The sequence below is a fragment of the Protopterus annectens genome, chromosome 8.part0, assembly GCF_019279795.1.
Source record: "Protopterus annectens isolate FY-2018-M chromosome 8.part0, PAN1.0, whole genome shotgun sequence".
Lineage (NCBI taxonomy): Eukaryota > Metazoa > Chordata > Ceratodontiformes > Protopteridae > Protopterus > Protopterus annectens.
The window spans coordinates 705,195,221-705,208,249 of record NC_056741.1 but is presented as its reverse complement, the minus strand read 5'-3'; the positions used below and the strand labels follow the sequence as shown (position 1 = coordinate 705,208,249).

Sequence of the window (13,029 nt, the reverse complement as noted above, 5' to 3'; positions counted from 1 at the left end):
GTGGCACCTGGATCCACAAGTCTTCAGCATGATAGCAAAGAAATGGGGCCGCCCGGACATAGATCTATTTGCCTCCCCTCAAAACAATCAACTAAAAAGATTCTGCACAAGGACTTATCACAGACAAGCTTGGAAAGTGGACTCCTTATCTTTCAGTTGGACAAACCTATCAGTATATGCTTTTCTTCCACTGCCTCTCCTCCCCAAGGTACTCCTAAAGGTCAGGCAGGAGAAACCAAAAATGATTCTGATTGCTCCAGACTGGCCATGCCAGTACTGGTATCCGATCTTAAGGAACTTGTCCCAATGCCCAGTCTGGACCTTACCTCAAATATCTCATCTACTGTCCCAACAAAACAATCAGATTCTGCACAGCCAACTCAGAACCCTAAACCTGGCAGCATGGCGGATAATGTAGCCATACAAACCACACCTATCAGTAAAGCTGTGATGGATGTCATTTTAGAAGCCAGAAGGACTACTACTAGAAAATCCTATGCTGGGAAATGGAAAAGATTTTGCGCTTGGAACAAAGCTCAAGGAACAGATACAGCTGTTCCAAATATTCCTCAGATTTTACAATACTTAACTGAGATGCTGGACAAAGGCCTATCTTTTTCATCAATTAAAATCCATGCCTCTGTCATTTTGACTCATTACAATACAGATCCACCACTCTTTTCTCATCCTTTATTAAGGCAGTACCTCAGAGGAGCCAAAAACTTAAGGCCTCAAAGGAGAATGCCAGTACCTGCATGGGACCTCAATTATGTCTTGGAAAAAACTCACCTTACCTCCTTTTGAGCCAGCTGCTACTGCGGATATAAAGTTCTTATCTTGGAAAACAGCTCTGCTCCTAGCAATAACTTCTGCAGGATGAGTTTCAGAGCTACAGGCTCTCATGGCTGTGGAACCCTTTATCATTTTTTATCCAGACAGGGTCTCTCTGAGAACAAACCCTACATTTATGCGTAAGGTGGTATCCAGTGTAGCCCTTAACCAAACAATTCACTTGCCAAATTTTTATCCAAATCCACAGAACAAGGGGGAGAAAATTCTGCATTCTTTGGATGTACACAGACAACTTAGATTCTACATGGACAAAACTAAAGTTTTCAGAAGAACAGAACAATTACTAGTGGCATATGCCACAGCCTCACAAGGAAAGGCTATCTCCAAGCAGACTATTTCAAAATGGATAGGTCACTGCATTTGATTCTGCTACTCACAGCATGGCAAACAAGTGCCTAAGGGCATTAGGCCACATTCAACCAGAGCTGCAGCCACTTCTGCAGCCTTTCTCAGGGGAGAACCAACCAAAGACTTTTTAGAGGCTGCTACTTGGAGTTCAGTGCATACCTTTACAAAACATTACAATCTGCCTCTTTACTCTAAATCCAGGGCAGGCTTTGCCACTGCAGTTCTGCAGGGCCTCATAGCCGCTCCTAATGCTGTTTAACTCCAGCCCCCCCAACCGTAGCTTTGGGACTCAACCCAAATGTAATGACTGCAACAGTGAAACACGAAGAACATAGTACAGTTGTGTACACTTACCATAAATGTAGATGTTCATGTGTATTCACTGCTGCAGTCCAGGTTACTCTCCCGCCACCCCCCTTATTTATGCTGGAACTTATCTTTATTTCTCTAATCTATACAATCTGGGTGGTGTATTTGCTTCTAGATGAAGGAAAAGCTTATTTTGGTGCATGTATGTTTTATTTACATAATTTTAGCCTACCCTTTTGGGGGCACCTGACATCTGGGGCAAGAAAAACTGAATAAAATGCCATCGACTGCATCCTTTATACCCCTGACAACCTGACGTCAGGGAAGAGGTGACAGCAACCGATGCAGGACCCAAGACTTTGGAATTCAAGCCAACTGAGGGCAACCTGCCAGCAGGATAACCCAAATGTAATAACTGCAACAGTGAATACACTCGAACATCTACATTTATGGTAAGTGTACACAACTGTACTTTATCCCACCATGGTATGTTACTAGCCCTGCTTGTATTATGGTTTTATCCCACCATGGTATGTTACTAGCCCTGCTTGTGTTATGGTGTTATCCCACCATGGTATGTTACTAGCCCTGCTTGTATTATGGTGTTATCCCACCATGATATGTTACTAGCCCTGCTTGTATTATGGTGTTATCCCACCATGGCATGTTACTAGCCCTGCTTGTATTATGGTGTTATCCCACCATGGCATGTTACTAGCCCAGCTTGTATTATGGTGTTATCCCACCATGGTATGTTACTAGCCCTGCTTGTATTATGGTGTTATCCCACCATGGTATGTTACTAGCCCTGCTTGTGTTATGGCGTTATCCCACCATGGTATGTTACTAGCCCTGCTTGTATTATGGCGTTATCCCACCATGGTATGTTACTAGCCCTGCTTGTATTATAGCGTTATCCCACCATGGCATGTTACTAGCCCTGCTTGTATTATGGTGTTATCCCACCATGGTATGTTACTAGCCCTGCTTGTATTATGGTGTTATCCCACCATGGCATGTTACTAGCCCTGCTTGTGTTATGGCGTTATCCCACCATTGCATGTTACTAGCCCTGCTTGTGTTATGGCGTTATCCCACCATGGTATGTTACTAGTAGGCAGCAGTTTACCCGTTCATTCCTTTGCTACAGATTCACAACCATGCAGCACTTCATGATAACTTAAAGGGATTCTGATATGGATAAAGGCACAGTCCTTAAACTTCCACATTTCTGTTACCATTCCTAAGCTAAGGCTGTAATTTGTCTACAACACTGTACGAGGCTAATGGGCTTCAGCCTGTGGTCCTGGATTTGATTCCATAAGTATTCATTTTTTTAAGGTCATTTTTGACCCCTTGTATGTCTACCATCAAGACGCTCCCAGTCAGACTAAGCACCATTTCTTCCTCTGTAACAGTTCAGTACTATAAATATGCATTCAGTATTATAAAGGGGTGAGAACCATCTGGGGTAGCCATATCATGCAGTCAAGTCATAAGGATTATATGTGCCCTAAGCAGCAGCATCTCATCAACTGAAGACTTTTGTATAGCCCTAACCCCAATACCCTCATGGTGAACTGAGCATTTGCATTACTGCAAGAACCACCTTTGTCCCTCTACCACACCCATGCACACTCCTTTAAATGTGGTAGCAAGGGCTACAGTCACAAGCTTTTGTGGCCACAGCCCACATTCTCCGCTGCAGTGGTCCCCTTGTATGAGCAATGACATGGTTTTGCACTTGGAGCCACAACCCAAGTCAGCTTGAGCCACCACCCCCTAGGATGGATATGCCTTTTCCCCTTACATGTACTGTTGAACAATCAAGAAACTAACTGGATCCATGTCACCTGGGCCATAGTCATGGCCTTTTACTTCCACTCCACCATTGCTGGTTATTCCATCACTGTCACTTATTTACTATGACACCCTCTGCAAGTCATTTAACCACACTGCCCCAGGGTTGCCACAGGAAAGAAGCATTTATACCAAGTGGATCTCTCCACTTAAATTAATAAAAAAGGGAGAGTTAAAGTACATTATAAAAATTATTAACATACGGTATATTTTGGGTTCAGAAAGTTACTTTCTTTCATTGCAGTGATTTGCCACTGTAATGCTAATATGTAATAAAAGTTGACAGTTTCCATACTTTGTAGCATCTCATGCTGAGATGCCCACAATTACATGTAGTAACAATTTATAGGAACTTGATATTTGCAAAATGTTTTCAGTATGATAGAGAGAGAGTTACCAGATAACCATAAGAGAAAGAGACAGAGAATGTGTCTGCATGTGTAAATGTCTGCACTTATCGATGATGAAGTTTCAGTAACAAGGTCTGAGCTGTTCTCTTAAAGTCAGTTACAAAGCACTTTTGCTAATGCAGTAAGGAAAATAGCCAAGTAATAGGTTCATTTGTAAGTATTAGGCTAGCTGACCTTATGGGCCATATTAAGTCTTGCCAGTTTCCCTTTTTGTGCTTAAAATAACCTATCCCATTTGGTTTAGAATTGGCTTTACCCATCTGATGGTCAGTAATTATATGTTACCCCTAATGAGAATAACTGGGATCATACCATATATAATTTGAGGGGACCCATGCATGGGATAAAGCATTTAGGAGCTGCCTCTGACCATTAGTAGTACAGGGGGTGATCCTGGGGTAAACTTTCTGTTTCTCATTCATAGATCTGAGTTGCACTTCAATATGGACAGGGATTAACTTAGTTTTATATGGATGTGGAGTCTGTTTCACAGCAGTGGTATCCTGTGCAAGACACACTTAGCCCTCCAAACCATTCTGTTGATGTTGCAGAAGAAGTTTATATCACTAGACCAATTACTGTATTTCTGATGACACTTGATTTGATGATGTGCAGTCGGAGGATACCTTGTGTGCCAGACACAGGTCACTTCTTAGCAGTCTGTAGGATATCAAGTATAGTGACAGGGCTTTGAGTCAGCCCATGTAGGACATGTTGTTTAAGTACTGTTCTTTATTTACATTTTGTATGTAATAACAAGGAACTACTGCTTTACTCTTTACACAAACCCTAATTTTTTTTTAACCGTTATGTATTAATGAGACTAAGAACATGAATTCTACAAAACAAATGAACCACAGAACATGAATTAAAGGAGCAGAACAAAATTATAGTAGTACAGTGAGTGACTAAGGGACTAAATCGATTACTGCTTACCTGATGTTAAAACAAACAAACAAACAGACAAAAAATAGAATACACTATGTAAGTCTACCACAAGCAAAGCAAAAATATGCTGCTTGTTTGCCAAAGATAGTTAATGAATTTTAGTGTGCATAAAACTTACATTGCTCTGTTTATAGGTCTGTGTTGAAAATAATAATAAACAAATAGCAAAATTCACCACCGACTCATCCTACAAATCTCACCATTGCCAATCCCTTAAAAAACGATCCACCCTCCCAAAAATGATGTTGTGTTTTTATGTGTTTTGTAGGTAATCATGGCTACAACCTTGAACCCTGGCTTTTGATCTTAGTGAAGAACCATGAAACAGTGGCAGAAATGCTTAGACATAAAATGCAGCAGTGTTTATCAGGAGCAAAACATCAAGCAAGCAGTGAAAGTCTGCTGTGGACAATGATGAGTGTAGTACATGACATCACTGGCAAAGTGTCAATGTCTGGACAACAGCCGTGGACTGTAGCACTCATAAAGTGACAGCGTTGTACAGACTAAACAAGATGCATGCAGTCTTCCTATCAGGCCCTGCTTGCCTGTACAAAGTCTGATCACATTGTGCATCAGATGTCACCTCAGTACAACACAGGATGGATGGTGTTGAGCCACAGTCATCATCATTTGCACAGGGGAGAAGGGACACAATAACACAAGACTATCAACATAAACTGAATGGGGGAAATGCATCACACGGGGCTTCACATGGTGGCTGTATTAGCTGGAAGGATAACTGATGTCATGGATCACTTCATCCTGTGACAGGGATGGAGTGTCACTGCATCTCCTTGAACTGGTGCCACATCGCTGGTGAGAAGGGACCAGTCTGAAGACCTCCCTTGACATGGATGATGTGCTACTTCTTGACTTGGACTTGGATGAAGTTCACTGGTGATGTGTCCCCTGCGTGGAGGTAGGTAACCTTCACCACTTATGACAAGCAGTGGCAGGCCTTCTGACATTTCCAGGCACAGTTGATGAGAATACTGCTGTAAAGGCTAGTGTACAAATCCATCTTGGGTATGTTCCCTATCCCATCTATGGACAACACTGTGAGTCACCACAAACATGATGGCAATGGCAAAGGTGCTAAGACAGTGTGATCCACCATAGACTTCAATAGAGCTGTCCTTTTTTGTGATGTTAAGCTCCATGTCTGCATAGACCTCACAATGGTGCTGGGCAGCATTCTCACAAATGCCATGCAACACACTTAAGCTCCATTACAGACTGTGTGGCAACAAACTGCAACTGATTGACACTGCTGTACATTTACTGATTTGTCACCAGTGCCATTACACATTGCAGGGCAACTGGGTGGTGTGAGAGCATCAGATACCCAGTGGTACTGACCTGTGGTAGTTATGCTCACAGAAGAAGCAGTGTACACCTCTGAAGCTACTGTTTCAGACACAGGGGTGCACATTTGTGGTTTCCAGCTACAAAAGGTCCTTCCTCAACTGGTGACACTGTACTCTCAAACAAAGCAGCCACAAGGTTCAAGGAATGTTCAGTTCATGTATCTGGTGTGGAGGGTGTCTCCCCACTCGGGAGTGAGACATGGTGGACTGTCATTGTGTCATCTGCCTAAAGCACATTTTAATTTGTCTTAGCATCAACACTAGAGTTGTGGAAATCTGCATCTCTTCCAGCCTCAGCCATTTCTTAAAGGTTAAAATATTCACCACTTCTAACTGTTAATGTACAAAGTGAACAAATATGTATAATGCAAGGGTACCCACGTGCCTTTCAGAGCAAGTTACTTAATATATCAAATATCTTGTAAGCCGTTGTGATGATGTGAGCACAGCTAGCTGGAATTTTTTAAATAATTACATGTCATTTGTATGTCAAACTGATTTGTACAGATGTTTGTGCTGAAAAATGTATTTGTAAAGTTGCTTGTGTTAAAAATGTACCAACAATGGGTCCTGACTGTAGTGTAACTGCATTAAATGTATATATTGTAACAAAGGATACTGGAAGAGAAGAGGTTAATCTCAAACTTTAAAAATAGTAAAAAACTAAATAATTGGCCCTAGGCCTTAAAAATGTTATCTCACAGTTTTGAATGAAGCCAGAGATGCAATGTCTGTAAGAAGTATGGTGTATTAGCTCCTGTAGGAAGAGTGGAAGTGTTTTTTGGTTTTATGAATTCCAGGACCTGCAGAAAATCTTAACAAGGCTCTTTGTGTGTGTATTATTGACACCTATATGTTAAATTCTGACAGCTTCTAGCCAAGGGGGGGGGGTGCATGGGAACCAGAAGTCAGATGATCAGATGTATGTGATGTCATTCTGGAATCCATCACTAAAATAATGTTTAATACTAGGTGAGATTGAAGTCTCAGAGCATTCTGTTTTTGGAACCTGACAAAGAGAGATAACTCACCTGTTTCATTTTGCCTTGCTCTAGTAAGTGACCAGGGAATAGTAACAATTGAGATCAGTCAGGAAAATATAGTGAGATTAGTTAAGTATTGTTTTTCTGTAACTGTGTGAACTTGTCCACCTGTGTTATTTTTAATATTTCCTGTGATTGAAACTCTGTTTATTGTAAATAGATATTTAGTATTTTCATGTTTTTTTTTTTTTTTATTATTAAATATATTTAAACTTTTTTATTGTGGCTGGTTCCTTATAGAATATTTTAACCTTTAAGAGTACTCATATCTGTTTGGTGACCCTCTGATCACTCCTGAAAGCCTTACTGTATTGGCCAAACTACCATTCATATTAATATTAATTTCACTCAGAATATTTGGGTACCCTTGTAAGAGTCTTAGAGTAGCGGGCTTGGGATTGTCTAATAGCAGTAACTACCTTATAGTCTGGCAGAAGGGGGCACAGGTTTACTAACTATGTCCCCTTCTGCCCAGATTGTAAGGTTGTTATCCATGTGCTGTTCCCCAGTCTGGTGACCCTGTCAAGTTGAGGAGCAAAAACAGATATGAGTAGCTGGTAATATCTCACATCGACACATCTGTCCTTAACTTCTGTTGTGGCAACATGTGCACTGCTTATGTGCCTTGGAAAAAAAATGGTTATTGTGTCATCTTTGTTAGGCAACACCCAGTATGTGTGATAACTATATATATATATAAGTCTTTATTAAAACTACTAACATGCTTTATCACCTTCTGAGATATGAGTAGAATGGATCAACCCCTCAATGACATCCACACTACCACTGCTGATCAGCTCCACTGTATCCCCTTCTACCAGGAACACAAGAAACTCCACCTCAATCAGTCTCATAGACCCTGGAGAACTACCCCCTGTGGTGGGTCTTTCTGTCAATGTCCTCTGTACATTCTATTTCTGTTTGTCAGGGCTGATAATATCAGATGTATGATGCCAAAACTGGCCTAATGTGTGGGTATGCCCACATACTGCATTTATATCCCACATTATGGACTGCCAGACCTGATTCCCCAGTGGTTGATATGCATCACCTCTAGCCATTATCTGTAGGCCATGCTGCCTGAGTGTCTGGAGCAGGAATAATTTTCCCCATTGTTGTAGTTCTGCAGCCTTTGTCTACCTCATCTTATGGACATGTTGATTCCTTTTTTGTACATAAGGAATACAATAATTCTTATAAAATAGGGAAAGAAAACCTGACCAGCTGGATTGCTTGCTACCTATGTGAAATGAGTAAGAAAAATTGACTCTAGAACTGAGCCACCTGGGGAGTGGAGGAAATTAGCTTCTTTGTTAGTCTTTTATTTTAGCCTATCATGTCCTTTGGCTGTTTGGATGACATGTCCTGTGGCCCATGCTTTCTCCTAGCCTTCTGAGTCCTTTCTTAGTTATTACTTCTATTAAAAAGCACTTCTGTGCTACACTGTATTCCCAGCTCTGAACTTGTTTGTTGCGGCTGAATGGCTTTTGCTGCTTGCTGGTAGGAATTCTTGACCGCAGCAGACTACACTGAGTGAAATTCACAAAAACACAGATGGTGGACAATGAACTAAATCAGCATGCCAGAAATGACAAGGGAAACTCACCGACTCACCTGTCATTGTCTCATGCTCTGACACATTTCTGTTTCACTGTCACATGCAGAGGGTAGTACAGCACACATACCATTTAGAGGAGAATCTGAGTCAGCATGTTTCTTGACATATTCTTGGCTGAATTAGACATTTAGGTGCAGTCTTCAATAATCAAGGCCAGAAGTTAGGCTTGTCAGAGGACTAGTGTTAAACTTGTCAGGGTGTTGCTTCCAACCAGAGTGTGTAACCCATCTGTAATTTGTAAGTTTTATGACATTCTTTGCTGCATTCCATATGGTTTGGAGGAGGGTCAGGAAGGTAGTAGTGTGGTTCTGGACTGGGAAAAGCTGAGTAAACTGAGAGCCAAGGCAGGGTTATTATAATTATTATTATTATTATTATCATTGTTATTATTATTACTACTGCTACTATTTATGTAGGGTTTACAAGAACTGCTAGGGTTCTGGCCCAGCTTAGCAAACACCATTGAGATCAGAGCCACAGTGGGCCTAAATAATCCAGTGTTTATCCTGTGATTAGCTTTTCATTTCAATAAAAAAATTGTATTCCTCCACACCAAAAAATGCATAGGTGTTCAACAGTTGTATAGCAGTTCATATCTAAAAGATGTAAATTAGTCATTGTTGCAGTATACACTTTGTGATGAACTAATGTACTTAAATGACTGAAGAATTCTGTGGTGTTTACTTTAGCAAGGGAGGCTTTAGATTAAAAGATGGTATTGATGATCTGAATCTCTTTCTTTAGATGCATGTTATGCTAGAATGCAAAAATATAGCTGTTATGCACCACTGCTCCTATATTATACTTCAAAGTAAAAATAAAGCATGCATGAAAATGTATTCTTATATGAACCAACTGTCCTTCTGCTACACTTCATACCATTTACATTTTGCTTTTTTTTCTTTCTCCTACCTATCTTTGAAGGTTTCCAAAGAAGAGGGGGCTACATTAGCCAGAGAATTCAACTGTCCATTTTTTGAGACATCAGCAGCTTACAGGTATTATATTGATGATGTGTTTCATGCTGTTGTACGAGAAATACGAAAAAAGAAGGAAGCAAAGCTTGCCATGGAGAAGAAGTCCAAGAGGAGGACTAGCATATGGAAGAGATTAAAGTCTCCCTTCAGAAAGAAGAAGGACTCTGTCACATGAATGCCTACCCAATCAATCAAAATTGTGGGACTGAAGCAACCTAGCTACATTATTTTATTTTAAAGCACAGACCAAGTTTGTGGGTTGGGGGGAAGGCCAAGGGAGTTAGCGTTGCCAAAAAGAGCCTATTATGACTCACTGCCTTTCTAGGTGCTGGTTTTGAATCCTCTGTTTAAGAATGGGGATTTTAGATAGGTTTTTATGTCTTAGCAAACAGTATGAAATGAAGGCTTACTTTTAAGTAGAACTCGACCCTCATATATCTGAAAGCATATCTGTAAGGAGTGGCACACTGCCATTTGAGGAAGCTTTGCTTTCATCAAAAAAGTATAAATAGCTCAAAGATACGCTAATGAGAAAATGAAAGGTTTACTTAACTTTTCTAAATGATCCTATATTGTTTTGCTGTTCCCCTGAAAAGTTCTTCAAGCTGTCTGAGATAGGTTTCTACCATTCTCTTGTAGATCTACGCCCAGTGCTACTAACCCTGTCCAAAAAGTGTAGTTAGTTATTGTGAGGTCCATTTGTGAAGCTGGGGTGAACCATGAAAGATAGGATGGATTTGTTTTACTTTTGGTAATCTGAAGTATAAGTCATATTTCTGACTTTTGTTATTTACATAACAGTAAAAGGGGGGATATTAAATCATATGCACTTGAAGTTGATAACTGACTGAAGACAGATTCAGTACTTAATGTGTTGCCATGGTAACCCTACTTCTTTTTTCTTTAGATTAATTTGCTATGACTCTCTGTATCACCTGATGACAAACTGGCGAGTGTTCCTGGATTATAACAATAGGCAGAGAGAATCTGTTCTTGAAAATCATTAGGTAATATCCGTACTGCTCAGTGAATGTGAAGCTTGGTTTGCTAAACAGACGCCACAAGCTTGGTGAAAGCATGGATAATTTGATGAACACCAATAATATAAATAATAGTCATCGTCCCCACTTTCTGTATCTTTAGGGGAACAAAAGAAATTCACAAAGTAGGGTGAAAAAAATTAACGTGGATTCAGAAGCCAGAATTAATGCGTGCAAGGATAGCGTATGAATGATCATAGCATTTGTGCATTCATTAGGTTAAATGGCTGTACAAAACATAAAGAGAAAACCTCTTATCCCAGTGTTAGTTTGAAAGAGTAGCAGCCTACGAGAGCCACAACTGTTTGCTGTTTCATCTCGATGATATGCTCAGCGATATCTTGTGCAGTACTGATCTGCCTGTAACATGGCTGACAGCAGTAAGAAAAAAGCAAAAAAAGCAAAAAGTGTTGATGAATCTGCTTCAGCAGGTAAAGCTGAGAGCTTCCTCACAGGGAGTGCTGCATTTTCTGAAGTAAGAGATGTTAGGATCTATCGATTGTAGATGCTCTGAATGCAGATATATTCATAGGATTTTTTTTTTAATTTAAAGATGTTATTGACTGACTTAAATGTATAATGAATCAATGAATCCAAAATATGACTGTGCTGAGTTGATAATAATGCAAATTTTGATGTTAAAAACAGCAAAACTGCTTGCTCAGAATCATAGTTCTTAGATTGCAATGTGTAGGTGAATACACTGTTAAAATCAGAGTTGGACTTTCCTAATCTGTTGACATGTGCTTTGATATCCACCCCCTTTTTGTCCTTGGGCACAAAAGACAGAACCTGCACATAATGGTGCACTCACTAAACATAAACTGCATTCCTGATAACTGAATGCTTTATTAGTATAATATATGTTCTTGTGGTTTTAACTGTGAAAATGGCACTATTTTAATTGTCCCCCCCCCAAAAAAAAATATCATTAAACTTTCTGCAAGTTGCTTAGTGTAGGGCTTATATCAATAAGTAGGTGTATTAGGCTTGATGGCAGTCTGAAAAGCAATTTCCTACATACCAACAATAAATGTGTGCCATCCCTAAGTACATTACAGACGAAAGCACCCTGCTTTCCCCATATCAGGGGTACTACATCACAGATAACATGATACTGTGCACTACTGTTCTAAAAGAGAGCAGTGCTGATAGGACTTGACTTTATTATTTTCTTTCCTTTTGTTTTATTTATTGAATTACTTTTTTGTTCATGCTTAGATAATAGGGGTTTGTGTTGTTGTTTTTTTTTTTTTTAAGACTGGCCAGCAGCAAGATTTTGCTTGTACAGAACTGACACTGCTGTAAGACTGGATGTTTAACTGGCATTAAACGATTTGTTTAGGCCCACTAAGATTTCAGATTAAAATAAATTTAGGGGGTAACTAATTAATGTTTAAGCTTCATGTGTATGCTGATACCCAAGTAGAATTTTTACACAAGGCATAGTTAATGTTAAAACAAAAAACACACAGTAGCAAGCTCCATACCTTTTTGATAGTCCAGGATATATGAAATAACTGTTGAAATACCACAGCACAAACAATTCCACAAGACGTTCAGGCTCCAAACGTTTTTTAATAGTCCAGGATATATGAAAAAACTGAAAATGCCACAGCACAAACAATTCCACAAGTTAAGCGCTTTCACTTAGGTCTATCTCAAGCTTCATCAGAACATGAAATAAAACCAATTAGCCACTTTTAAACAAAATTCAAAAATTGTCAGCCAATGGTACCATCTCATGCATAATTAATTAAATAAATTCATTTCCCTGCATTATTTAAAGCCATAGTAAAATATATGCTGTAGTAAACCCTTGTGTTAAAACAGTAACAAGAAAAATAAAGACACATATTCTAGCTGCCATAGTAAAATACATGCTGTCATAAATCCTTATTTTAAAACAATAACAGTCACAATGAACACATATGCTCTTTCCTTTTCTAATGTTTAGCTGCCCTTAATTTAAGGACACTGTTAATACTAACATGGTCATTCAGTCCCGATTTTTTAGTTGAATCCAGCCTAAGCTGCCAGTATACTTCTTTGTATTCTAAAAGAGCTTCCCACAGTCGACCCCTTATATCTGGTTTCACTTGTTCAAATACAGAGAACTTGAAAATACAATTCTTACAGTCTTTCTTGTACCTAAATAAAACATTTGTGTCTTTTTTTCTGGGAGATCTCATGCAAGTGTTCATATATTCTTCTTTTCAATGGTCTCTCTGTCTTGCCTATATAAAAGCTAATG

The 13,029-nt window shown here is 39.6% G+C and overlaps 1 protein-coding gene across 1 annotated transcript in view; it reads left to right on the top strand.

Annotated features, from left to right (window-relative positions):
* The window catches only part of RIT1 (Ras like without CAAX 1), a gene marked incomplete in the record, with an annotated part of 544,284 nt that extends 531,464 nt beyond the window's left edge, over positions 1–12,820 (top strand). Inside the window, 1 exon segment of the mRNA XM_044080155.1 lies at positions 9,683–12,820. Coding sequence (XP_043936090.1) covers positions 9,683–9,910 — 228 coding nt within the window.
* Between the last annotated feature and the right edge of the window lie 209 nt (positions 12,821–13,029).